Here is a 27,237-nt window from a genome sequence, read left to right on the forward strand (position 1 = left end):
ATAATTGATTGCAATGTAAACAGTGATTATAACACAGTCTTACATAGTAACAAAGACGGAACTTAGTCTCATTTCAAAGAAGGCACAACAAGAAGCATAGTTTTATCTTTCTGTACAAAGAAACACAAGATCATTACCATATACATACAAAACAGCAAACATATCATTCATCATTTCTCTATCTCGTAACAGCTTAAAAAAAAATGGTTACCATTCTTTTGTTAAAAGTATTTATAGACATCTTTGAAGAAAGAAAAAGAGAAACTACTAAAGATGTTCTATTCAGCGTGATCCCCCGTTACTCATGTTCTCCTTATTGCAAAAATACTTTGGAGTCTGCAATTTCATAAAGTTATGATGCCTAAATCTTCTTAGTCGTTCCATGAAAGTACGTCAGACTACATACATTCTGGTCTACTGGACAAAGAAACCAAGTTGTGCCACATTCAAAAGTTTTGTGTATATTGAGTAGAAGTACATAGACTTCTGAATGTTGTGCTTATTGCATGTTCAGCTTTGCCACGTACTGTAAAAGAATATTGCTTTCCAGTCTACTCTACATTTTATGCCTGCTCACTGTAGAGAAAGTAAAGTGGAGATGATGTTTCATGAACAGTTGTCTTGCATTGTAAATAGCAATCAAATGAGCTGAGCTGAATTAAGTTCTTTTCAAACACTTACACAATGTTTCTCTCATCTTTAGAGAAGACAACTGAAAATACTAGATTGATTACAATGTTTGAGTACATATCACAATATGACATAGGCATTATCATTTGATACAACTTTTTACCTACTATAACTTAATTTGCCTTGTTCAAAATTTCACAAAAACATAATGTCAGCAAATGGGACATTTGAGCTGACCTGCAATAAAGCAAAACATTAAATTGCGAGAAATCCCGAAAATCTACAGACAATAATTTACGAACACTGTAATGGTACAATTAAGGCAATTGAACTGTGAAGGCTTTAAGTCAGTCGTTCCAGTGTATTTACAACCAAGACTCACACAGCAGAAAGAGAAGGGGCTCTTATGGCCACCGTTCCATTCACATGTGCGACTCTCTGTAGACATGGGTGAAGAAGTTATACTTGTCCCCGCAGTTCTTGCCACAGTGGTGGCACTGGAATGGATGCTCCTGGCCGTGCAGACCCATGTGCAGAGTGTGCATGACAAAGTCTGTGAAGTAGATGCCGCAATGCTTGCAGCTGGAAAGGAGCCGACCCGACTTCTCCATGCAGCTGACACAGGACTGGGAACTCGTGGGCTCCGCGTCGTCATTGCCGCCGTCGACTGTTGCCTCCTTGGAGGGCTCAGAACCCGTCATGCTGCTGATGTGGCTGGGTGGACGATCGTCAGCGTCCGCGTCCCGGGCATTGTTCTGCGTCTGGAAAGAGTGGTTGATGCGGTTGGTCGGGCTCGATGCCGAGGTGGTTGCACGCATCTTGCGAGTGGCCGCACTTGGCTGTTCATCCGCGTCCACAATTTCCTGGTTTGACAAGAGTCCCGGTACCCCCCGTGAAGAGTCCCTATCCTCATCAGATGCAGCATCATCAAGTTTCTCCATCTTGACAGGAGGACCCAGCTCACTCGAAACTTCCTGGATACCACGCTTCTCAGAAGACGAAGTGGGCGTTGCCGGAACAGAGCCCATCGTTGCTTCCTGCGGATGCTGCTTGATGAAGTGATCTTGGAGCTGTGAGGGAAGCTGGAAGAAAGCATTGCAGAGGATGCACTGGAAATTCTCCAGACTGCTGCTGGTCTGCAGCTTGTGGGTAGGCCAGTGACTAATAAGGCTGCGAACCAGGGAGAAGGCCTTGCCACACAGTCCGCACTTGAAGTATTTGGCCCCGTCGGGATCAGGCGGGGGTCCAGGCACTCCATGGACACGTGTTATATGCTGCTTGAGTCCAGAGCTATGTGTGAAAGCACGTTTACAGATACTACACGCATGTTTGCGCACTTTGTTGAGATGCCTATCTTTCATGTGGATCTTGACGTCTTCTTTCTCTGTGCAGCGGATCGGGCACATTGGGCACTGCCAGGTCCCTTTCTCTGACTGTTTTATTTCCACATCCGCTTCGTCGGGCATGCCATCATCAGCAAACATGGTCGGACTGGATGTGGCGACGTCCCCGTAATATTGGCCGTTATTATCTCTGGTGTACATGGCCTCCTCTAAAACATGCGGCTCCAGTGCGCCGTCATCTGGAGTCACCTCTACAATCTCCTGCTCGTGATCATGGTTCATCACGTGGTCAGCAAGGTCCAACTTTTCCAGACAAGTGAAAGAGCACATGGGACAGCGGAGCACAGCCTCCTCTGGCATGGCACCTGCGCAATTCTTCATGTGCATGTCGTACTGCTTCTTGTAGAAGAAGCTTTTGCCACAGTGCTCGCAGGTGTTCCAGTGCTTGGTCAGGTCGTCGTCCGTTGGGTGCACACGCTTCTTGTGGTTCCAGCAGCTTCCTTTTGACGAGAATGACTGATCGCACTTGTCGCACTGGTAGCGATACTGAAGGGCCGAAGTGACGGGATTAGAGAGGCGCTCCGCGTCACCCTGATTGTCATTTTCCTCCACATTCTTATTCTTGCTTGAGAGAACACGACAGATTCGCTCCAGGGGAGATTTGGTGTTGCCAGCCATTTGAATGGACTTTCATGAGACTTTCCATGTACGTGCAGGGGGAGCAAGCACCACAGTTCTCTGCTACTCATCACCCGTTTGCCATGAACTCTTCCCTTATCTTCCTATGCTTCCTATGGTGGTCTCCTTATGGCCTGTAAATAAAATGCAAAAACAAAGGGGGGGGGGGGTAAATGATGGTAGACTGCATTACGGAATAAGAAATCTTGTTTGAAGAGTTAACAGGCAACTCCCATCATAACAAAGTCCTTGGGACCAGCAGTTTTCTTTTGTGCAATAAAAAAAAATAATAAATTATTACAACAGAAAAGTAGAGTACATTTACTAAGAATATATGGATGAAAATTTGGGGGCCTTAACTGTTATTTTGTTGTGACAAGAATTTCGTTATAACAATGTTTGTTATAACGGGAGTGTACTGTATTTCTAATGATGCAGATATCACTTTTTTTTGTCGCTTTCTTCATAAACAACACACCTAGGAAACAAGAGATAATCTAATTAGTGCTTTGCCAAGCTGCTAAATATTATTATATTCCACATACTAAGAATGTTGCAGTAGGATTGGTCCAGAGCTGATCACGTGATGAAGCGTAGTTTTGCCCATCACATCACCTGAGAAGAAAAGTTCGTTACACTCTATGTTGATAGTCCCTTTTGTTTCGCTGATCTCCACACAGTCCACACAGTCCTAACGCAAGATGAGTACGCGCGAAATAAAAGTGCGTTGCACTGTGGACTATCATGTGACCTAGGTCACTTGATAGTACACAGTGCAACGCACTTTCACTTCGGTGCCGCGCGGCGCTCGCAGCAAATTCATTGTTATGTCATCTACGCGCACACGTAGCCTAAGCCTTAGGGATACCTAAAGACAGCTAAAACGGTTTCAGATGTGGAATAAAATGGGAATTTCTAGGACCCTAGATGTGGAATATAAAGCAAATAATCAACTTTTAGTTTCAGGCAATGAGACAAGCTATCACTTCCTCGGCGATCTGAATGTGTACGCTATCTTTCCTCAGCTGCGCTTCGGAAAGATAGCTACATCCAGATCGCCTCGGAAGTGATAGTTTGTCCCATCACCTTCACCAACGTTGATTATTTGCTTAATATCATGCACATAATTGGTTTCTGTAGGTCAAGGTGATGGTCTTGAGTGCTTCTGAAAGACATACATGTACTAACATATTCAACCATGATGTAACTTCCCTGTTGTGCGCTTTAACGGTATTTACATGTAATTCATTCACTCGTAACTACCTCTTTCAAGGACCTAACAAACAATTTTACACTGTACATTGTATTGTCAATTCTTTACCTATACAGGTTTCTTTCTACAAACAATACACACAGGAACCAAAGGTAGCTTTTCAGTAACTCTGCATTCCGTCACCCTGCAGACAATTCTAGCTAAATCTGATCAGAGTGCATTTTCACGAAAGTTACAATAAAGGATAATTTCATACATGTGGCCAACCCCGAGTGGAACTGCCACCCTGTCTTATCTTTCCCCTGTATAACCATGCAATATAGTAATGGTGTCCCACATGATCAACATGATCTGCTATCTACCACCTTCATAATCTACCATCAGTGATTTTGAACTTTAGGACACTGCTGGTCAAAATGTAGGGCATACTATATTCAATATAAGTGTGTATCTTAACCTAATATCCAATGTAGAGTAGTAGACCCTACTTAGCAAATTAACAATGCAACACTGAGAAGGGCTGCAAGAGAATTGGTTGTCAAGGCCTTCTAAAAACTGAGTTTAGTACGATGTATTCATCAACAGTCTTGTTAATCACTGGCTGTGGGCACCAAGATGTCTAAAGGGAGATCTTGCTCATTACACTTCAATTTTATATGGTTTATGGTAGTTTATTCATCACAGCACAAAGGCTGAATTTAATTGACAATGCATAATGCCAAAAAAGGACCATACATAAATACAAAGGCAGAAAAAAATATATCTATAATAAACATTACTTCAAATTAAATATTTTCGTGTACAGAATAATTGCGAAGTCTGTTTAAAAATACTAAATGCTTAACTATAGGTTTGTAAAAACACCTAAACTGTGATAATCATCATTTTACTAATACTTAAAGGACAAGGTCACCTTCATAGACATGAGGATTGAATGAATGCAGCAGTATAAATAGAACACATCAGCAAGAGTTTGAGGAAAATCAGACAATCCGTTTAAAAGTTATGAATTTTTGAAATTTCTGCTTCGTCACTGCTGGATGAGAAGACTACATACAACAGCTTGTGATGTCACATGTGTACAACGATATAGTAAAAATATAAAGAAAATTCAACATATTTTCACTTTTCTCGCATAATAAAAGAACACTGGACTTCCCTCTTTCAGAAGGTATGGGGAATAATATTACCCTTTGCATACATGCACATCAGTGACAAGTTGAGGAAATGTACACTTTTTTCAAAAAGTAAAATTTTGTGAAATTTTCTTCATATTTTCTTTATAGCGTTGTACGCATGTAACATCATACACTGTAGTAGTCTTCTCATCCAGCAGTGACTGTGCAGATACTTTAAAAATTCATAACTTTTGAACGGATTGCCCAATTTCTCCCAAATTTTCACTGGTGTGTTCTACTAATATTACTGTATTCACTCAATCCACATGTGTATGAGGGTGGGCTTGTCCTTTAAATGTTTTGGAATATGAATATTTGTAACATTGTAAATTATTGATTTGAGGTTAAAAAAAGTAAACAAGGTAAAGGGCCCTACCTGGTAATGAATTGAAAGGCTAGTGTTTGAAATGAAATTTTATGGCAGTTTAGCACTTCTACTTTTTAGTATCATTCATGTCTTGTCTAGAGAGAAAGCCTTTTTGTCTTTTACCTGATAATTATAAAAAGTTAGCCCAAACAACATGCTTGATTGCTGCGAGCTACTGGTACTAGAAAACTCTACTTATGAATTAACATTACAAATATACTGTGAATTTATGACAGCCAGATTTCCTATCATGTAGGTTGATAGTTCTTAACCATGTCATGTACCTAGAACTAGTTCCCTATGCCTACTAGAGTCCTACTAGCTCTTTTTGCAGCTGTCACTTGTTTTTCCTTTTTTTCCCCTTTTTTGCAAACAATGTGTGGCAAAATCATGAAATCGGCCCCACTGCGCCGCAGTGCACATGCATCCGTGCGCGAGCAAGCAAGGTTAGGTTTAGGGTTAGGGTTAGGTTGGGGTTGAATTTGGTTTAATTGGCTGTTAAATTAGTCGAGGGACATTATAATATTAGGAAGTCCTTCCGAGAATAAAATGTTGTAGGTCCCTACTTGAAGAACAAAGGAAAAAAGGAAAGAAGTAAGGACGAAAGATGCTATGCTGTGGAAACTCGGCCCCGCCGCTGTGGGCTGTGTTGCGTAAACATTGTTTGGTGGGGCTGCATTCACGAGTATAATCGCTATACTGTGGAAGAAAGCCCCACCCACCGATGTGCTTAAGCTATGTACCGTCGTCAAATGCCACACACAACACAGTGAGGCTGAATTCACCAGTAACTCAACAGTAAACACTACAGTAACAGGAAAGCCACCGCTCATGCCATCGCGCCGTATTATTAGTACAGCGCATGCAGTGGTGGCCCCTATTTCACAAGTATGCCCAATGTGTAACTATGTACAAAAATAGACAGATGGTGTATTGAGGGATTCCCAAGTCAGGGAAATCACTTTGTCATTGATTGACTGCTGCTGCCAGTTACAAAGTGAAGTCCATCCTTAATCCAAATCTATCGCATTTCCTAACAATTGATCCTTAGATCACACTGCCACTGTCAAGTTACACATCAAATAGGATGAATATGAATATTAAAGCTAAGAGTGTTCAGCAAGAACTAGAAGGTGGAAACGATTAGACAGTAGCATTCAACGATAGCCAAACAAGTCAGGCATGAAGTTCCAATCAACGCTGATCTGAACTGAACGCCACTAGCAAAGCAGCGTCTTTTACTACGTATGGGACCACACAACTGCTCCCATTCTATGCACTCCCAACACGCAGGAAGAACACGAATGCGAATAGCTTCCCGACCTTAAACAACACTTACAGTATTTTTAATGGAATTTTTTTCAATCTAACATACAGGTAAGATATAGGAGAAGATGATACAACTAAACCTGATAAGAATACATGCAAGAAAGAAGGAATTTCGCCACGTTCTTATTTACCTGAATTCACGGACAGCAGGAACACTAAGCAAATTACATCGATTTTCCTCATCAAAATCCCAATGCGCGTGCGCAAAGCGACTTCGACATCGGCGTCGTCGACGCACCGAGTGGCGCGACTGCAAGGTGGAGGTGACACGTGATCCACATTGCACGCAAGGGCGCATTCTGGCTCTGGACTACGGCTGCTGCCATTGTTATTCTTTGCGAGTTGGCAGAGCGCTACCGAGAGAGAACGCTGGGAAATCGGCGAGTGATCTACGAGTATCTTGAAGCAGCCGCCTTTTCCGACTGCTCGCTGCGCAATCTCACTTTTTGAATGACAGCATGTCTAGTTAAAATAAGATCGAATATGAACATGATGAATATGTATCAGGCCTTAGCTGAAGCATTGAGCTACTTAGTATCACCGATGACTTGTGCTCGTAGACCCCTTGGCAAGTAGGCCTAAGTGAGAGATATAAATAGATAATAATACTCATAGAATATAAAAAAAATATCCTACACAGAGTCCTATAGGCCTAAGGCCATCATGATAATAATCTAAATTGGATTATAAATCAAAACTTGTTACACATGCTTCACAGGCAGCGGTATTTAGAAATCATAGGACCTATTTATTACATTTGATTTTATTTATGGATTTCAATATATTTCTGATGTTTTCATGTTATGATATCAACAACATGCAAATATGTACGATGGCTATACACCAAAATGGAATGGTAAATTTCAGGAATTGAAAGCTAACAGCATTTTGAATTGCAAATTCATTGATGATTCAACAACCTATCATTTATCTTTGCGTATAAAGTTTATAGACTAGTTTGACACCAGTTCGAAATTTTTTTCAATTCACATTCATTCATTCATTCATCAGTCATTCACTCTTTTGAATTTCAAACAGGAACAAAGAAACAGACATATTTTACAGAAATTGAATACGTAAATTACATCACAATGCATAACTTTACAGAATATTGTAAGCAGACCCTATATGTACGCTGGGAGGAATGCAAAAGCAGTGGTTGTATAGGGTGTATTCCCCCACACGTATTAATACGTCACCTAACAAAATCATGTGATTAAATAGGCCTAGGCCCGGTCCCACTGGCCGATGGACACAAAACGTATCCAGAAAGGACACAGCGGACAAAATTTCAAAACAGCAAAATTTCGGGGGTGGCTCCATCCGCTTTCATCCGCTCCAGAAATTGGCGAAAATTTGCGAAAACAGAACGGAAAAGAACTGACGTGGGTAGCGGGGATGTTAAACGGATGTTCATCGGAAGCCTAGCGGATAAAAGCGGATGGAAGTGGATGACAGCTCCGAAGGGGTTACCGGGGATAATTGCGAAGCGGATGCATAGCGGAAAGAGCGGATGCAGAGCGGATGAAGCGGATGCATCACGTACGCGTAACGGAAACAAACGCTTTGTCCGTTTTAAATACTTTATATACGAGATGCAAACGCTTACATCCTTTCTATTTCCGTGTTACTAACGATGTACAGACGTTCCATGTACCTTATCTTTCCTCCTTTTTTCCGTTATCAGCTGCAGCAGTTGTGAGTTGCGAGGACGCCCAGAGGATGCAAAGAGGATACAGCGGACGTTTAAAGGATGATAACGGACATACAACGTTTGTTGCTCGTATATCGCGGATTTACATCGTACACGGCGGAAAGTTCATCCGTTCTAAAAGTTTTAAGCAGCTTAAAACTTTTTGCGCGGATGAAATCACCATGGACGGATGCTCGATGGATAGATCGTATTAAACACGTATGCGATGTATACACAGCGGATGCGTAGCGTTTTCCAACGGATGGCAAGATCTTTTTTACGTTTTACATCCTCTTTGCATCCGTAAGTGCAGTGGGACCGGGCCTACAAAAGACGGGAAACCTAACCGGAAACAGAGACCCTGGAAAATCCCTTCCCCGGCTGAGTCGCTGTCATGCAGTAAGAGAAGGATGAGAAAGAGGGGGAGAGAGGGAGAAAATACACGTGGTGTGAAGATAAAAAGATAAAAAGACTAATAATAAGACGAGTGTTACATTGATGGATGGTTGGAGCTACTCAGTAGTAATTGCTTGATGGTGAATTGCTATGATGATGACTTTGCTTTCATGTACTTCTGCATGCACGCCGTTCAAACAAAATATGTTTTAATGACAACTTATACATTTAGCTTGCCTGATAAGCCTTGCTGAATGATTATCAACTCTAAAATGCATTTAAACTGGTGTGAAAACATGTATAAGCCTATGTCATGGGTATAGGTCTATGTAAGGTGGATGGAATAGCTTGTTTATGTTTTCCAGCTTGAAAGTATATTGACTTGATTCTATATGTATAACTCTGTACTCTCTAAAAAAAATCGAGTGAAAATGTTAATTCTTAAAGGAGTGAATAAAAAACACCAGGAGTGAAATTGGAGTGAATTTTGAGTGAATATTTTCATTTTCACTCGTCTTAGAGTGACCTCAGGGAAGGCGTCACTTCAAAATCTTCGAGTGATCCTCGGAGGTCACTCCAAATGAGTGAAAATGAACATTTTAACTCAAAATTCACTCTTTTTTGTATTTACTCCTTTAAGAGTGAATATTTTCACCCGATTTTTTTCTTAGAAAGAAACCTCTTTACATAATACACACACACACATGACACACACATGCAATATATTTGTATGATGATCATATAACTTTTGATATTATTCCCCATAAAGTCTATGTTATTCACAATACCTCATCACAATGTCGAGTGCATGATGTGAGAAATAATACACATAAATATTAAGTAAATTTTGTTATAGATATTTTGAAAACGTTTGCATGTTACTATGGTTGTATAATGAAATAGAATGGTAAATTTCAGGAATGCCAGAAAGCTAACTGTATTTTGCAAGTTCATTGATGATTTGACAGTCATCAAAAACTTGGAGTACAAATTTTATAGACTGTAGTCTGATAGCAATTCCTCGTTTTATGCTCACCTTCACAACAAAAGACAGTGGCAGATCCGGGGTGGGGGTGCAACCGGCGCACGCCCCCTTATTTCTCGTTAAAAACAAAAGAAATGCTAACAGAAAAAAAACATGACGTGAAACCCGGAAGTGGCACCAGAAATATTAGTTGCTGTCCCCTTTTACAGAATTCCTTGATCCACCCCTGAAAGAATCAGATGACAGCTTGCCTGAGCCTTGCTGCCCGATTATCAACGCTCATGCATTCAAACTAAATTCCAATTAATGTAAATGGCATCGAGTATATTGGGTTGTACCTGAAAGGCTGATGGTATAGCTTGTTACTTTATGCTCTCAGATGGAACAATTTCATAATTATGATTAAATAGAAAGCATTAATAACGTATCCTAAAAATAACCTTAACTTTATATCTCTATAACACACACACACACACACACACACACACACACACACACACACACACACACACACACACACACACACACACACACACACACACACACACACACACACACACACACACATACACACACACACTCACACCTGCCATGATTTCGCCAAGGACACACAGTATTGTAACAGACAATAAATTATTAGTCTTTGCCGCCACTCATGACACGAGATCTCGAGGTGGTATGCAGTCTCCTACATACTTCCCGTGACATTCTTGACACTGATGTGCAAAATTTCAAAGCTCATTCAGGCCATTCTCTTTCCGTAAAAGATTTGGTGATAAGTTATGTCCTATCATTGTAATCTTGCAAAGTTTTTATAGTCACGTTTAAGGTAGGCCATATCAAATGTTCATTTTCGCAATGATGATGTAATACGTAGGCCTACTATACATGTTTTTAGAGCAGCATAATGATAGTAACCCCATTGATGTTTTCTTTTCCGTCTTTCTTTCTTTTTTTTTTAGTTATAGCAGAAAAATGACAGCGGAAAATAAAGACCCCATCATACCCCCTTTTTTTTTCTCTCAAAGTTTTCTTGCTTGTCAGCGATTTATGGAAAAAGAAGTGGCGTCAGAAAATGGGACTTTTTTCTTTTTGCTTGTCATGACCCAAACTATGGCAACTCCCTCCCCTATAGCAAAAAGCTAAATCCACCCCTGGACATTGTTAATTTCCATTTTTTGTCGAGTTCTCAATACCGTCATTTTCTCCTCAAGCATAGTCTTCCTGCAAACACTGTCTTGATGTCTTTTCTTATTCTCAGGCCCCCAAAACTACTTGCTGGCAACATCTTACATGATTCACAGGCGGATCCAGGAGGGGGCGCACAGGGGCGCATGCATCCCCCTATATTTCTCTTTGTCCACCCTCCCCCCTTTTCCGGAACTCCCGGATCCGCCCCCGTAAATGTATCTGTGATACAAACACTATAGGCCTATACATAGACAATATTTTTCTATTGCGGTTTTGAAATTGAAGATTGATGGGATTGAGAAGATGTTCATAGGAAAAATATGAACCGCTGTTATATTTCTTGTTTCTTCTCAAGTGAATGGGGGGAGAGATCAAGAGCGGGGGGGGGGGGGACGGGTCATGAGGCTGGATTGGTAACATATTCAACCACTTTCCCGGCTTCCGGGCCCGGCTCCCACTTCCACGATTTGTGTATAAGGTAGGAGTCTCTTTCCACTTCCGTGACAAAAAAAAATAAAAATTAAAATTAAAAAAAGATATCAGATTTTGATTTTTATTGTATACAGTGCATTTTGTTGTATGAGCACGCGGCTAGCCTCAGACTTCGAGTTTTTATATCTGAACCCAAAGCGACGCTGTTAATGACCGAGGGAAAGAACGTCCATTGCTTATCATCTTTGCCTTTTAAGAGAAACTGTTAAGATTTTATAAGGAGCATGAGAGCGTTTCCACAATCAAGTTATATGATTGATCGTCGAGACAACACTTATGTCGTCGTTCTGAACATCGAACATTACACACCCAAAGTCTCGAAATGAGACTATTAAACTTTACGGCGTTGCGATCGCGACGGTACGCGTATATCATACACGTTAATTACTATGTGCGAGAGTGAGCTCGCTAGCTAGTATTAAACAACAGTGGTATTTTCTTGGAATCGGGGGCTCTACACGTCTCAGCTCTGTGTACGTGTATCCACACTTTCTGTTTTACAAGCTGTCCGCAAACGTGAGTACCATTTCAATGATAGTCATGTAAGACATGCAAATATACCTTGTGGTTGCATAACAACATAAGCTTACGGCAAAACTTCTCTATTCAAATAAGCAGTGCAGTGATTTTGGGTCTCGCTCTTGTATAAAATCATTCTCATTCTGCTCAACACTCAACAGTCGCTCCACGGGCATGGCATGGGCATAGGTTGACCGAAAGATCGGTCTGTATCTGTCCGTCGGGGAATGTTCCGCGGAGACTGCGTCAGCGTTAATGGCAAAATATAAAAGAGTCCTCCGGACAGACGGATCTTTCTGTCTAGGGCATAGGCTGTGTTTGACCGAAAGATCGGTCTGTATCTGTCCGTCGGGGAATGTTCCGCGGAGACTGCGTCTGGCTTCACGGATCCCCTCCGTAGGACAGCGTCAATGACAAAATGTAAAAGAGTCCTCCGGACAGACGGATCTTTCTGTCTAAGGCTGTGTCCGCTTGCAATGCAAGCCTAGCCGCTTCCAATTCCAGTGAATTAAGTTCCTATCCTACTTCCCAGCACGACAGGGAGGTGAAGAGGTAACTCTTCTAGACCCTACACCGTTTCTGTATCTATGGCATTTGATTTACCCCTAAAAAGAGAACTGAAGAAACGATTATTTGTTAAAGAGAATGCAATCCTTGCACGATGCACTGTTCTGGCGCGACCTCAAAACTGTAATGTGTATGAAATATTGATTAAACGTTCTTCTATACGGGGGCATAAATTGAATAATGGTACAAACACTTGATGCCCCCAGGGGACATCAGCGTTGTTAAATTTTACCTTGGAATATCCCTGTGTCGTGATTCATTCACAAATACATCTGTGTGTGATTCGGCAGATCGCGGAAGAAACAAAAGACTAAAGTTACATCGTATGGGGGCACCAAGTGCAAGTACCGGTACCGGTATAGAGAGACGAGCTTTAGCTATCAAACTTACTATAGAGATCCTTTGCTTGGGTTTTGCTTCCCGTGCGATCTCTCATATGCTACATTACAGCATGCATGAACTTGAGATATCCATCTGCGTTTATTACCTATGTTGGTTCAATAAGTGAATATTGTCTTATTATTGACTTATCTACTCACCGACTACTCTCCTATCATATCATACTGCTCTCCTATCATATTATACTGCTCTCTCTCTCTCTCTCTCTCTAGGGTCTAAAAGAGTTACCTGAACTCTGTGTGCAGATTCAACTTCATGTTTAGCTGAAATTAGCTGACTGTGTCTGTGGTGAATTGTTCAACAGTTCAGATATGGTGGTCTTTTGGGAAGACGAGTCCTGACTAGAAATCTATACTCGGCTGGCAAGTGTCCATTATTGGAAATACGTGTTGTAGCGATATCACTACTCAGCCTGTCAATGTGTCATGCTCTTGAACCATGAGTTTATGAAGTTCAGGAACAAATAGAGGTATAGGAAGGTCCCCTGAAAGGTCAGGCTTCAGTATTTCATGTCACTTGCAAGAATAAACATACAGCTTTAGAAATAGATTGTTTTTATATTTCTTCATCAGAACTATAAAAAAATAAACTAACATTATAACATGCAAAAAACAGACACACTCGGTGTTTATCTTTCTTTTTTTCTCTCTGTTTCTTCCAGATCAAGAAGGTGACATGAAAGGCACATCCCATTTACTACAGCCATATTGATTGCTTACCCATTGCAACTCAAAAGCATGATGTAGTCTTCAGTATCCAGGCATCTGCCACTGTCACATGCACAACTCAACAAGGCAAGCAACTCGTGGGAGCATCTAGGAACAACTTTTGCATGTAGGACCTCGGCGTTGACAGTCAGTTTGAAGATGGCAAGCAGGTTGCCACCTTTGCAGAGCAATTGGAGCAATGTTGGGAGAGTAGTAGAAAACCAGGTGAGCTGATCATTGTCACTTCACTCTTTAAATTAAGCATCTGTGTTGACTTCAAACATTTCACCTATATACCACCTCTCACAAATACCTTAGTTATAAGGGCTGTTTTATGTTTGTCGGCTGAACAAGAATGAAGCAAGTCACATTGTAAAAGAGTTGGTGCATCGCAGTACATGTCAGAGTAAACAAGACTTTATGAGGATGGGTCCTTCTGAGTATAAGAGGTCATGAAAATTTTATCTACCATGTAACTTTTTCTTTCTAATTTTGATCAATGTGTCACATGTTAAATACAGAATTATGTCTAATGATTCATTGAAGAAATTATATTTACCAGATTTCATCCAAGAATAGAATACAGTGCACTCTTGTTATAAACGAACACGGTTATAACAAAATTTGGAAACAATGAAGTACAAATTCAGGCTGTGGCATCATCTGCTCTATGCTTTTTATCATTTATTTTTTCGTTTTTAAAATCAACAATTTTGATATAATGAAAGAAAACTGCCGATACTGAGGACTTATAACGAATGTCCACTGTACGGAGTTTTAAGATCAAGTGCAATCTTGAACATCTATCTCCATTGACTCACGCAGGTAGTGGAATCGCCTTCCCGCGGGGCCAATTCTCGGATGCTGATAGAGCGGGCATCAGAGCTGAAGAATGCCATTGTCTCCCACATGATGGAGGAGAGTGGGTACGGGGCGTGGCCCGACAGGCAGCTGAGGGGGCTCTTGCAGGAGCACCTTCACACCGTCACTTCTGCCCTCAAGCGGCTGGGACATGAAATTGAGGTGAGCCCGAGCAGTAGGGAAGATGACGCAGCAATTTTACTGAGTTTGCTGAGCCTCGGGGAGAAATTTATGTCAAATTTAGTGATGTTTTTCTGTTGTAAACTATCATCAATAGTGTTGATCGTAGTTATCTATGTTTGCTGGCTGTCCTAATTGCAAAACAGTATGCCATCGGTTCAGAAACAAAAGGTTTGTTTTTTTCTTGAATTAACTTGATATTGCACAATCTTAACCTTTCTCTGGTTGTAACCTGACTAAATTATGTTGATTAGTTAAGATTGATAAGAGCTGTACTTATTAGTACCTTGCCTTGTAGAATTCATCCAAAATGTACTTTTTATATTTAGAGAAAAGCACACTTCGTTATTTCCATTTGGGTTTTCTTTTTTCTATGTTCCAGTGACACCCATATGTAAATTATACTAAACTTACAGCAGCAAGTTGTGTTACCTGTGTCCTTTGCAAAAATTCATGTATTATTGGTGGTTGCTAATACCATATGAATTGTGATGAATATATGTCATTCCTAAAATTTGTACATTCAGCTGAAACTTTTCTGACTGTCCATAACCACTTTGCCTGACTGCATTTTAGTTTCAAAGTATAGATGCAAGGATTGTCAGTCAATATGTAATCATAAATAGAAGGCAAACTCTCAAGAAAGCTGTGACAGTGAAAAGCCTTTTGCTTCTCTATGTGGAGGCTACTCCTGAGACAAGTGTCACTGCATATTTGTACACTGCACAGAGCCTGGAGAGCCAGCTCAGTGGAAGGGACCAGGCCAGTGCCATGAGCAACAACTTGATGCGCAGTCTAGAGGTGCAGCAGGCAACCTCTGTGAACGACTTGAGGTCGAGGGTTGCAAGGTACGTAGGTGGGGGGAAAAAACTCCACCAAAACAACTATTTCCTCACTTCCAATATAGAGTTTTTGTATCTCTCTTACTTGTACTCTACAAGCTCTTAGAAATTGTATCTGCATTACTTCCAACCTCTTTAGTTACCCCCTTTTTTTTTGTGATGTGAAGGGGTGTTGTTTATCATTTCTCAGTGTAGGTGTCTAATTGTAGCCATCATTTGCAAACCCTTCAAACTTTCACTTAATTTCTTCTTCAGATGACAGTGTGCAATACAATTCATATCACACTGCAATATCTGTAAATACTCTTTGCTGATTACTTGATACCGGGCTGGTTCGATTCACTAGAACTGGGACTCTGATTGGTGGAATTTCATTTTCACTGGAATCGTGAAATGTCATGAATCAATCAATATTCTCACTTATCACTGCAGTTCTGTCAATTTTTGATTACATTATCACCAAGCTCACAGTGCCACATACTGCCTGAAAGTATGAATCAAGTTTTAGTATATTTTGCACATATTTAGCACATCTGGGTGATATTCTTGGCCAGCGAGTGTGCAGTGTGACCTATTAGTCTCTATTCCTTCCTCCCTCTCCAAGATGTGACGCCAATATCTCGGTTCTCTCGGGCGACATGAGGAAGATGTTTGACTCACTCAGCACACTCACCCTTCAGATGCAGACAGTCATGGGTCATCAGACTCGAACAGAGAAACTCCTGGAAGAGAAGGTGAATAATTGATTTCATGGTATGCAGTCAGTTGAATTTGAGATGCAGTAACTATGCCCTAGCTTGCTTTTGACACCCCTTAAAATGGTTACATGGTCCTCAGAATTTGCAGGGGGAAAAAAAAAACACCTTCCAATTTGTATGTTAGTATTACAAATACAACATTTGCACTCAATATCGTAATGAGCTTTTGAAATATTACTTAATTAATGGTCATAACCTTCTGGGATGTGGTCAGTTGTAAAATAGAGGCATTTCTCTCCCATTTTATATACACTTAATCCAGTTAACAGTTATAGTGAAACTTGATATCCTAATCGCAACCCAACCAACTTCGTGTTTGGAAAGTTTGCATACACTCAATTGGTGTTGGTTTAGGTTATATCTTTGTGGGTTTTTTTTTTTTTTTTTGTGTGTGTGTGTGTGTGTGTATGCTTAAGATGTGTGTGTTTCCTTCAAAAATCAATCCAGATTCAGGGAAGACTCTTCTCATCATGCTCATGTAGGAAAATAGTCTCATTGTTCTTTCTTCTTGATTCTCTCGACCCAATACAATTTTTCCATGGGACAGATCTCCAAGTTAGGGGACAGCTCGGAGGAGCACAGATCCAAGCACAGCGCAAGGCTGACGTCGTCCGAGGAGAAGTTCCAGCAGGCGCTGGCCACCCTCGATGCCCGACTCAAAAGCCTGATTGACGAAACGCAGCGCACCGTGGAGTCCATCCGGACAGAGGGACTGTCGTCTCAAGCCAAGCTGGAGAGAGAAATGACCATGTCCATGGACATGTCGCAGCACAAGCGGGACAAGAAAGTGGTGAGAATTGCCACAGTTATAATCATTAAGTCGATTTTGTATTTTGCATGCTGTGAATAGTGGGATTTCATGTTGGTTGAGCTGTCCATTGATATCATTTGTCCCCAAATCCTATTTCATTATGCATCAAATGCAAATGTTCAGTCTGACATTTTAAAACATTGACCACTTTTTCACCTCTCCAGTTGAGTGCTCTCCAGCAATCACCTCTTTTTCCACTTCACCATCTTATTTTGCCAAGCAATCTTCCATACAGACACAAAAACATCAGACATGAAGTTGTCTTCACTACCAAACATCAATCTATCTTTGAAATTGAAAGCAAACAGCATTTGCAAGGAACAAATTTGTGTTTAGGTGTAATTTCATTAGATACGAATTCAAATTCAGTTTATTTATGCTGTTTGTATGATGTAGAAATTTGCTATCTGTTGGGTAAAAACAAACATTATTACTCCTCAATTTTTAATGTAGTACTGTCAAGAGGCTTTATGAGAACTTTGACTTAATCTTCAAGGCAATCATATACATATGTAGATTACCTTCCTCCTCTGATCTTAGTTTTGTGAATGATGTATCTGAACAATGACCAGAAAGTTATTAAGATTTTAATCATTGATGACTGTTGCTAACCAGTCTGTAGTAACTACATGTAAGAGAGGAGGATTTTTAATCATATCTGGTTGTGCGATCGACATCAGTTCCCTCATAATATGACAATATGAATCTTTGCCATTTGATTATGGAGTCAAATACTTTAGTGGAGAATCATTTCACCTCAAGATGTTCTGTATTCCTTTGGTTCACAGATAACAAGCTACTTATGCATGGCCATCTGTAGCCTCTACTTGGTAGGCATCATGAATGCCTGGTTATCTCTCCATAGCTTGCCCAAATTTTGATAAGGATCCAAAGTCACCATGTATAATCCATACCAACCCCAATTTGCCTTTCTGCTACTTAAACCATTTTTTAACCTTTTTTTTTTTGGGGGGGGGGGGGGATGGGGTTCAAATTAATGTACTAGATAAGCTTTAAGCCAAAACATAGTTCTCAGAAGGCTCACAATTAATCTTCCACCATTCGGAATTTGCTCACAGTACATCAAAAGGATCTACCAAGAAACTTGTCTGGCTGACACAATTTGCCAGGATAACGAGATGTTTTGGAGTATTTTGAGATCAAAAAGTGTAAATATTTTTGAAAATATGGTTACATCTTTCAATTCTGAAGCTCCCTCCAATTTCAGTAGTGGGCAGGTAGGGTGTTCCGTGATGATCGATTGTACCCTACCAATCATATTTTCCAACAAGCTGCATGCGATATCATGGGATGGAAGATTGAAGGATACAGTTACTGCTGTGACTGTGTTGATTATCGATAATCAATTGTGAAAACATCATTTAGCAACCGTGATCGGGTATGCTCCGAGACTGTAAGTACTTCTGGCAAATTTTTTTGGTTAATATTTCGCATTTGCGCCATTACCCAACTAAAATTGTGTTATATGGCATATTTTCATATGTTTCTTGTGCACGTGTGTACATTTTAGAGAAAAAATTGACAGTTTTGCATGCATACTAGAACTATCATGAACATCTGTAACATTGTTATGCAGGACGAGGTAGAAGAGTCTCTACAGAAGAAAATCGCGTCCTTGGAGAGACGCCAGGAGAAGCTTGAAATGGAGCTGAGGGAGGCCAAGTCCGAGAGCAAAGCAGGGCTGAGGGAGGTCCAGAGGGCCAGCGAGAGCGCTCTCCAGAACGAGCTGCTCCGCCTGGAGCGCCGGCTGAGGGCGGTGGTGGAGGAGGCCCAGGGGGAGATGTCGGGGGGACTGGAGGCTCTGAAGGAGAGCCTGACAAGCCTGCGGGCGGTGCTGGAAGGGAAGCAGGTACTCCTTGCCGAGGAGCTTCGGGCAGAGATGGCCAGGATGAAGAAGCTGGTCGTCGTCACCTAGGAGACGCTGAAGGAGTAGGCCGCATTTGCTGTGGCTCACATCCATGAGTCTGACTGGCCAGGGGACATACTCATTCCCAAACAGCATGCAGTTCAGAGTAGATTATACATGAAATGAGTATTCACTCAAGAGTGGGAATATATGACATGGAACAAGACAATCTCTAATGCAAGGGAGATTCATCTTTTCACAATTTTGCACTGGGTTCAGGTGACAGTCCTGTTTACTGTAAAAGTGTAAATTTTCATGCATTTCGCGCAACCACAAACTAGCGCAAAAATAAAAGCACGCAAATATCTTAGCTGGCAATTTGTTCCAGTAGTTCATGTCTTGATTCCACAGAATTAAAAGCACGCGAGACTCATCTTATCTGGCCAAACGCAAAAAATTACTCAGGGGAAAATATCCACTTTACAGTATTCTAGTGATACATAAATTATTTGGGTGTTTGTTCTCCTTTTATTTTATAACAAGGAGAATAACAGGGCATCTTTGTCATAGAACGCACATCCATTCATACTCTACTGTCTGGTAATCACTTGCTAATCACAGATTGAGTTTAGCTTAAATTTTGATGGCAAGGCTTCAGTGCTCTGCAGCAAAAATTCAAAGTCACAGAGTCTTTTATGAATATCCTTGTTCCTCTACAAACAGTCACAGTAGCCTGACTGAAGAAATCCAAAATAAGGTTTTGCCAATTGCAAGACATGTTTAAGGGAAAGAATATGAAGTGGTAATACCAAGTCAGAGTTTATCACTATTGAGAACAACTCAAGCTCATTAGAACATATATGCCTCATCCAGACAACTCCCTAAAAAAAAGAATAAATTCATGCTTGATGCATGACAATCGGCCAAGCAGAAGAAACAAAAAATACAGCAGACAACTCTTGTAATTCTTATTTTATCCTCGAGAAGAATGAAGAAGATATCAAAGATTTCAAGAAATGTGTAGGAACTCGCTCAATATTAGCTCCTAAAGCCTCTTTCTGTTAAAACTTGGCATATGCATTTTCAAAGGCGATACCTGTGACAGTACTATTACAGAAATATCTTGGCGTAAAACGTACCGGTAGTTGTTTTTTTTATTGACCTTTAAAATATTGTTTTTAAAAATGTGTGAGTAAATATGTAACAAATATTTGTTCATGTAGAACACACTGGACTGAAATTTCTACTCATCAGATGCTCCTCAATTGCTCTGAGGAACCCTAGTCTCAGCATTAGATTGCTGTCAAGACGTGAAGTATCAAGCATGCTGTGAAATGTGAACAAGAGGCTCTATGAAACAAAATGGTGTATGGAGAGGGAAGGTCATGCGGTCTTAGCAAAATATGGAGAGTGTTTTAGAAGCAACTTTGTTGTGATATTCCTTCTTGTCATAGTCTTTCAATGTAGCGATCACAACTGATTCAGTAAATTGTAGCGACGGGATGTTTTCAGTGTTAACTACTGCCTTCACATGACAAGAAATGCCTGTAGAGTGTACATACATTTTTTTTATTTTTCTATGCATAAATTATTATAACAGAGTGGTAATTTTGATATGCTTGTGCTGTTTGTAAAATAATGTGTGGCGTATGTCTCGTACACTATATGTTGAACAGGCTAGGAATTGGAGGGATGTTAGTTTTCAGGAAAAAGCCTGAATTCAGACCCTAAGAGTTTCCAAAGTTCAGGCTTTTTCATGTACAAAGGAGCTTCATCTAGATGTATTTCAGGCCCTCTCTTTTATGCTAACTTGCATCCCTGGAAGTGGGTGATCGACATAGATTTGATTATTTCAGCAAGGAAATGACTCAGCGGTAGCATTAGTCTGTGTTCACATTTCTTCAAATTTCTAGAATTGATTCTGCAGTGGCCTCTGTATTCTGCACTCATACGTAATCTGTGTGCTGTGAAAGCATCAACAGGGCTTGCTGTCAATCAAAATGAAATGCCACTTGATGTTAAATGGACTTTGATAATTGACATAACAAATCTGAAAAATGAAGAAAATAAAGAAAGAAAAATGACTAATTTAATGAAATTTTACATTAAAGAAAGATACAGAAGTTTCATGTGTTTTTATGAATTAATTGAGTTTGGTCTCAACCACATTAGTGCAAATTAGAAAAATTCATTGCCTCAGAAATCTTCTGTTGATGTGCTTGCAGTCTGCAAAAATTTCATTTAAAAAAAGAATTTCAAAATATCTTTTTCTTTCTTTTCATCGAATTATTGCAGAGTATAGTGACACAGTGGTAATGATTTCTTAGGAGATTGAGTGCAGTATCTATTCAAGAATAAACCAATATTGCAACTTTATATTTTTTTTCTGAAATCAGTACGAGAATTTTGAGGTGTGTCATCATCTCAGCTATCAATTCAAATATAATGTGGTTGCAACTAATATCATTGATTCCCAGAATTAATGAAACTTTATCATTCTGCTTTGTTTATTTTACTCTATTAAAGTCAATTTGACATGGGTTGCATTTCATTGTAAAGCCTGTTGGTAAGACAGTCAAATGCGACAATTAAATTGTGAGCTGAAATATAATGAGTCATTGGTGTATGCTTGAGCATAAGATGTGTATGCTCCCACGGTAGAATGTACAATGTACCAGTGAATTCATAGAATGTTGTTATTGCACACTACACATGTGTTATGTACTGGGAACTGAAGATTAAGTCTTTCTCTTTAGATTCAATTCCAATTGTCATTCCCTCCAAATAAATAGATTTGCCCAAGTCTTTCTATTGTGGCTCTGAAATATAATGTAAAAATGTGCTTAAATCTTAGTCAGATGAACGTGTAAATAGGTGAAGTCGTAAACTTATATATATGCAGTGTACCATGCTGCTCTTAATGGGAAATTATGATTGTACAATGCTATATCATGCAATGGAAGGTTATGGCTTCTACCAACTTACATACTTTTTGTTGGCCAGCTTTCATTCACTACTGCGGACTTCCTCGGGCCAAGTGATCACACTGTTTCTCTTGCACTGTCTGCTTGTTTTCTAATCATTGGACCAAAGATCAATGACAAAGTGTACCCTGAATCCCTATTGACTGTTGGCTTGATTCTCTTAATCCAGGTGGACTTTATCATTTTGCTTGGCCAAAAATTCCTTTCAAAGGCAAGTATTGTGGTATCATTCCATCCAATATTGTGTCATGTGTTGAGGCCGTGTTCAGCTAAAGCTGAATGGAATGGGATGATGTGACCACCTGGCCAGAGGAAGTCCACAGGAGTGGACAAAAGCTCGCCAACAAAATTATTAAAGGTTGGTAGAAGCCTAAACCTATCATTGCATGGTCATCCCCAACCAATTATAGTTTTCTGTATCTGTGCTATGACATTGTGATCTCATGGGATACCTCTCATAACTTTATACGCAAGTATTTGAGTGCTGTGTGTGCTACAACTCTTAATCTGTAGAGCTAAGCAATATGCTTTTGAACAACATTTTCAACAAGGAGAAAAATGAACAGATTTAATGAGACAATTACATATATATTTTTTTTTTTCTCGAGAAGGTCATGGGTGATTCAGAGTTTAGTAGGTTGATAATCCATTAACCAAAGAGACCAATGCAGCAGGTAATATTCAGGTGATTAATCTTCAAGTGGAACATGAAATCAGTCAACTCTAAAAAGTATAAACCTTCAACTCAGCCATCATCCAACATCATTCATTATATTGTAGCACAAGTGTGAAAATTGCCAAGACATACCTCAATCAAACCACTCAAGAAAAAAGAAATGAGAACATTCTTTATGTTCCATGATATTACAGATAAAATGTGTTTGTTTTGCTTTAGGTGTGGTGTTTTTTAATAGAAATATATGGAGTTGAAAGGTTTCCAGATATGCTTTGTGCAGGCCATTTTTTTTTTTTTTTTTTTTGGAATCAAATACTGAGATGAAATTCTATGATTCATATAAGCTTTTTTTTTTCTTTTTTTTTTTCTTTTTTTAAGTGTCTGGTCCAACATGCTTACATTGGGTTTGTGTACCCTGCTGCATTTGTTTTCTGCAGCCAGTTTTTGCAGTGTAGGTTAGTCGAGGCTGGCTCGCTGACACAGGTGCTGTATGGAAATCAATCACCATACTAGCTGCATTACAAATAAGTCAGAACAAAGTGCAGACATTTTCTCACAGATTGATATGTATGTGCTTGTTTAACTTTTTTTTAATTAAATGTACACAATCCCAAGGATTTGAATCTATCCTTCAGAATAAATGTGTGATACAGATATGCACATTGTCTTGATTTGTTTTATTTTTTCCTAGATGAGAGATGCTTGTACTTGAAAAAAAAAAAAAAAAAGGATTGCTTATAATATTAATTGTTGGCATGGAAGAAAAACTTGGAAATGTGTGATTAATGTTGTGATGAAATGGGGTGTACATTTTCATTATGTTCTTCCCATACTATACATTAAATACCTGCACTATACCTGCACTATGATGTGTATAGTCAGGGAGGTGGAAGGCCCACCTCCCTGGTATAGTGCAGGACCCTGCAATAAAATGGGGAAACAAAAGAAAATGCACACACACACACACACACACACACGCAAATATTATTCCATTGGTGGTGATGGATGTGATTTTGTTTGTTTGTTTTGTGTGTGTGTTTTGTTTTGTTTTGTTTTTTGCCTGATACATGCAGCGTGATGATTAGAAATCCTACCTCATTGGGAGAACATATCCTTGATTTTTGCAGCTAGATGTTCTTCAACAACCATGATAGATATTTAAAAAAAAAAAAAAACTTTTCTGTATACATGTTGGCAAAGAGGTAATCACTGTCTGACAGGAGCACCAAAAAACTAAGTCCAAATTTTTCCTACTCTCTCCCTTACTTGGCCTAGTCAATAAAAATGTCAAGTTACACATGTATGATATCGGTGAAGATCCAAAGGATTGTGTGTTGCCCATCATGATGCTAATGTCTGATTCTCAATAATAATATTGTTTCTGTGGAGGGGGGGGGGTTGTCAAGGGGAGTAATCTCTGACAAAGAAAAAAAAGTTTGCAGGCAACTAAAAGAATGAATCTCATTTACATTAACCAATATCAGCAATTGGTATAAAACATCTTGCCAAATAGAAGAAAGAAGACCATTTGAATGACCATCATTCAAACTGTTCAAGGCACCAAAACAAGCGAGAAATATAATATAAGTGTTAACCAATATGACCTGTGATTATGTTCATGGCCTATATTTTGAATGCTTATTGTTATTACAATTGCATTACAAATAATAGGTATAACTAGACCTATACCAACCTGCATTTATTTTTTTTTTACCTGTCCTGGCCTACAAAAATCCCAAACATGAAATGATTTTGACGTGACCTTCAAACCCTGACGGAATAACTTGCGAGACATTGTTGAGAAACACTTGAGACATCAATGTGGATGTCTCCAAAAAATATAGCTTATATGGTGGAATTCCACAATATTTCATGATGACATTTGTTTTTGACTTTGGTGTCTTGTGCCTGAGCTGATGTGCTGTAACTCTTGTAACAGATGATAATCAGGTTAAAGAGAATGGGAAGATACCGAGTACAGTAGGCTCCCGTTACAATTCATTCCTCAGGAAAGGCAGTTTCCTTGCGTTATATCAAAATTTTGTTAGAAACGAACAGTTAAACAAAGACGAAAAAAAAAAAAAGCCAGAGTAGATAATGTTGCGGCCTAAAATTGTTGTAACCAGAATTTCGTTAAAATCATGCTCGTTACAGCACGAGTGCACGGTAGTTTATCTATTATTTGAATATGTAATATGATGCAGGAGCTGTGAATGTTTTTTTTTTTGGGGGGGGGGGGTTGGGGGAGGGAGATTTCGATTTTTTTTTTTTTTTTTGTAATTTTCCCCCATTTGTTTTTGTTTTTTTTTTCTTCCCCAAACTCCAAATTAGAAGAATCTCCAGGCGAAACTCGAATAGATGAGTCATGGATTTGTGATTTCTTTTTTTTTTCTTTCAGGTTTTTATGTTTTGGGTTTTTTTCTTTTTATTGGGGGGGGGGTGGTTAGTTGGTTGGTTAGTTGTTTTGTTTGTTTGTTGTTGTTGTTGTTGTCTTTGTTTTGTTTTTTAGTCCCAAAAACGGTCCTGGGGATCAGTTTTGCATCATTTTCTTTACTGTGATTTAGCCACCAAATACCTTTAAAGGTCTTTTGAACTATTTTTATGTCATAACCAGTCAGCCATAACAAATGTAATGAAGTTAAGACACCATTTAAAAATGCATCTCAACCAACCACCACACTCAGGCTGTTGTTGATCATTCTTTCATCATTTTTGGGGTTGTTGTTGTTGCTGTTGATGTTTCGCGCGCGCCACACACACACACAGAGTCGCACACACACAAAAAGACACACATTATTTTCTCTTTGCCTCTTCTCTAGTGTGGGTGACTTTTAGTCTCTCATCTTTCAATATTCAATAGATATAACCTGTTAAGTAAACGCACATTAGTAAACACGACTGTTTCCTGGAACGCATCATATCATTTGCTGTTGCCCAGATCCCAGTCGCAAACACCCAACAAGCTGCATATTGTGTTTTTTGTATTTCCCCGCGAGCAATTACCAGTTAAGTTGAAAAGCTACAGTGTATGATGTGCATCACTCACGCGACTGAATCCTCAATATTGCAGCAGATGGATTTGATGAAACAAACAAAAGAATACAGTCATATATTAAAAACAACAACAACAACAACATAACACGAAATTATAGGCTTAGAGGATTCTAGGAATCACAAAATGGGCACCTGTGATTGACTTGCCTCGGAAAATCATGATGAAATCGATATGCCATGCCGTGCAGCTAGCGTTTCAAACACACACGTATCATGACATACAAAAACAAACGCACACGATCATAAACACGCAACCTGCAAGAACACAGATCTCAAACTTTTCATCACAAACTGAAATCATGTCGTCCTGATACCGGAAAGAATTCTTAATCTTAGATTTAAATGATTCAAGAACTAACCAGTGTTTGTGGATAAGAGAAATTATCCTTTATTTTCTTTCAATTAAAAAAAAAAGATAACAACGATGCTATAACATTTTATACGAGTACCAGACGTGCGTCTTGACTGCAGAGCCTTCTATTGACTGGTGTGCATAGCGCCCTCAGTGTCAGCTAGTATTCTATCTATTCCTCCCAAATTTTGATGTTGATGCACATACAGTAATACTTCTTTCTGTACCAGGGACTTTGGACAGTGTTTAAAATGCTGCCATGGGGTTTTCTGTGTCAATCGCTGCTCAAAGCAAACAAAGGGTTAAGAATTAATGTCGGGAACAGCACATACGAATACATTATTGATAACATTCAGCAACAACAATAACCCATGCAAAATGAACATGCCCCATTCAGGAATTGATAACATTTATGGTAGCGGAGTTAGTGGTAAAACATTAATTACGTGTGCGTGGTTAGTTGTTTTGAGGGTCTATTTTTTTCTTTTATTTTTTCAAAGACATAACATATTTTATCAAAATGATATAAGAGTTAATGACCTGATATGTAAATCACTCGTGACTGTGCCGCCGATGGCATTGAAGAGGGAAATTAGGTATTCTATGGTATTGTTGCAGCTTGCGCACGCAAAATTGCAAGCCATTGGCAGAAATTCTATCAGTGTTTGTCAAACCGTTGAAACAAAGCAGTAGAGCATCACAGCAACAAACTCCATCACTCTTTTTTTTTAATATGAGGTTAGGTTTTTAAGCTGTTTATGCCATCCGTTCTTGATATACTTATGTTACGTGGCACATTACAGTTTGACCCTCTCGTGTTATGACCACTACCTCAATTATTAGCATCAGATACACCCTAAACAGGTTGTCAGCGATGCTGAAAGAGTTGAACGGAAGTCCGTTCAGAGGATGCTCTAGAATTTTACATACAGACATGATACAAAGACACACAGACACACGTTATTATTTCTGACGTGAATTACTGTGGACATGTGGGTTTGGGCAAAAGGAGGCCTTGATGCATGGTTACTACAGTTCATGATTAGGTTGTAGGATATGACATGATTATCAAAGTTTGTGTATATCATTATAGAAAATAAACTTTGCCTCATAATGTCTTGCTCTCTTCAGTTTTGATGCTAGCTTGGCGTCTACATGTATTCGG

The 27,237-nt window shown here is 39.6% G+C and overlaps 2 protein-coding genes across 2 annotated transcripts; one reads left to right on the top strand and one right to left on the bottom strand.

Annotated features, from left to right (window-relative positions):
* Positions 1-298: 298 nt before the first annotated feature.
* Positions 299-6,985, bottom strand: LOC139741718 (uncharacterized). Its single transcript, XM_071652304.1, has 2 exons — positions 6,870-6,985; positions 299-2,785 (listed from the first exon to the last, which is right to left on the bottom strand). Exon 2 carries the CDS (start codon positions 2,649-2,651, stop codon positions 1,053-1,055), a length of 1,599 nt encoding a protein of 532 aa, XP_071508405.1. The 5' UTR covers positions 2,652-2,785; positions 6,870-6,985; the 3' UTR covers positions 299-1,052.
* A 6,861-nt stretch (positions 6,986-13,846) lies between these two features.
* Positions 13,847-19,075, top strand: LOC139741719 (protein FAM81A-like). The gene is made up of 6 exons (XM_071652305.1): positions 13,847-13,912; positions 14,513-14,710; positions 15,458-15,576; positions 16,175-16,304; positions 16,876-17,118; positions 18,737-19,075. The coding sequence occupies exons 1-6, from the start codon at positions 13,847-13,849 to the stop codon at positions 19,073-19,075; spliced, it is 1,095 nt and encodes a 364-aa protein (XP_071508406.1).
* Positions 19,076-27,237: the final 8,162 nt, after the last annotated feature.

Source organism: Diadema antillarum, unplaced genomic scaffold (assembly GCF_040938485.1).
Source record: "Diadema antillarum isolate AM-2024a unplaced genomic scaffold, OU_Dant_1.0 seq00000946_RagTag, whole genome shotgun sequence".
NCBI lineage: Eukaryota > Metazoa > Echinodermata > Echinoidea > Diadematoida > Diadematidae > Diadema > Diadema antillarum.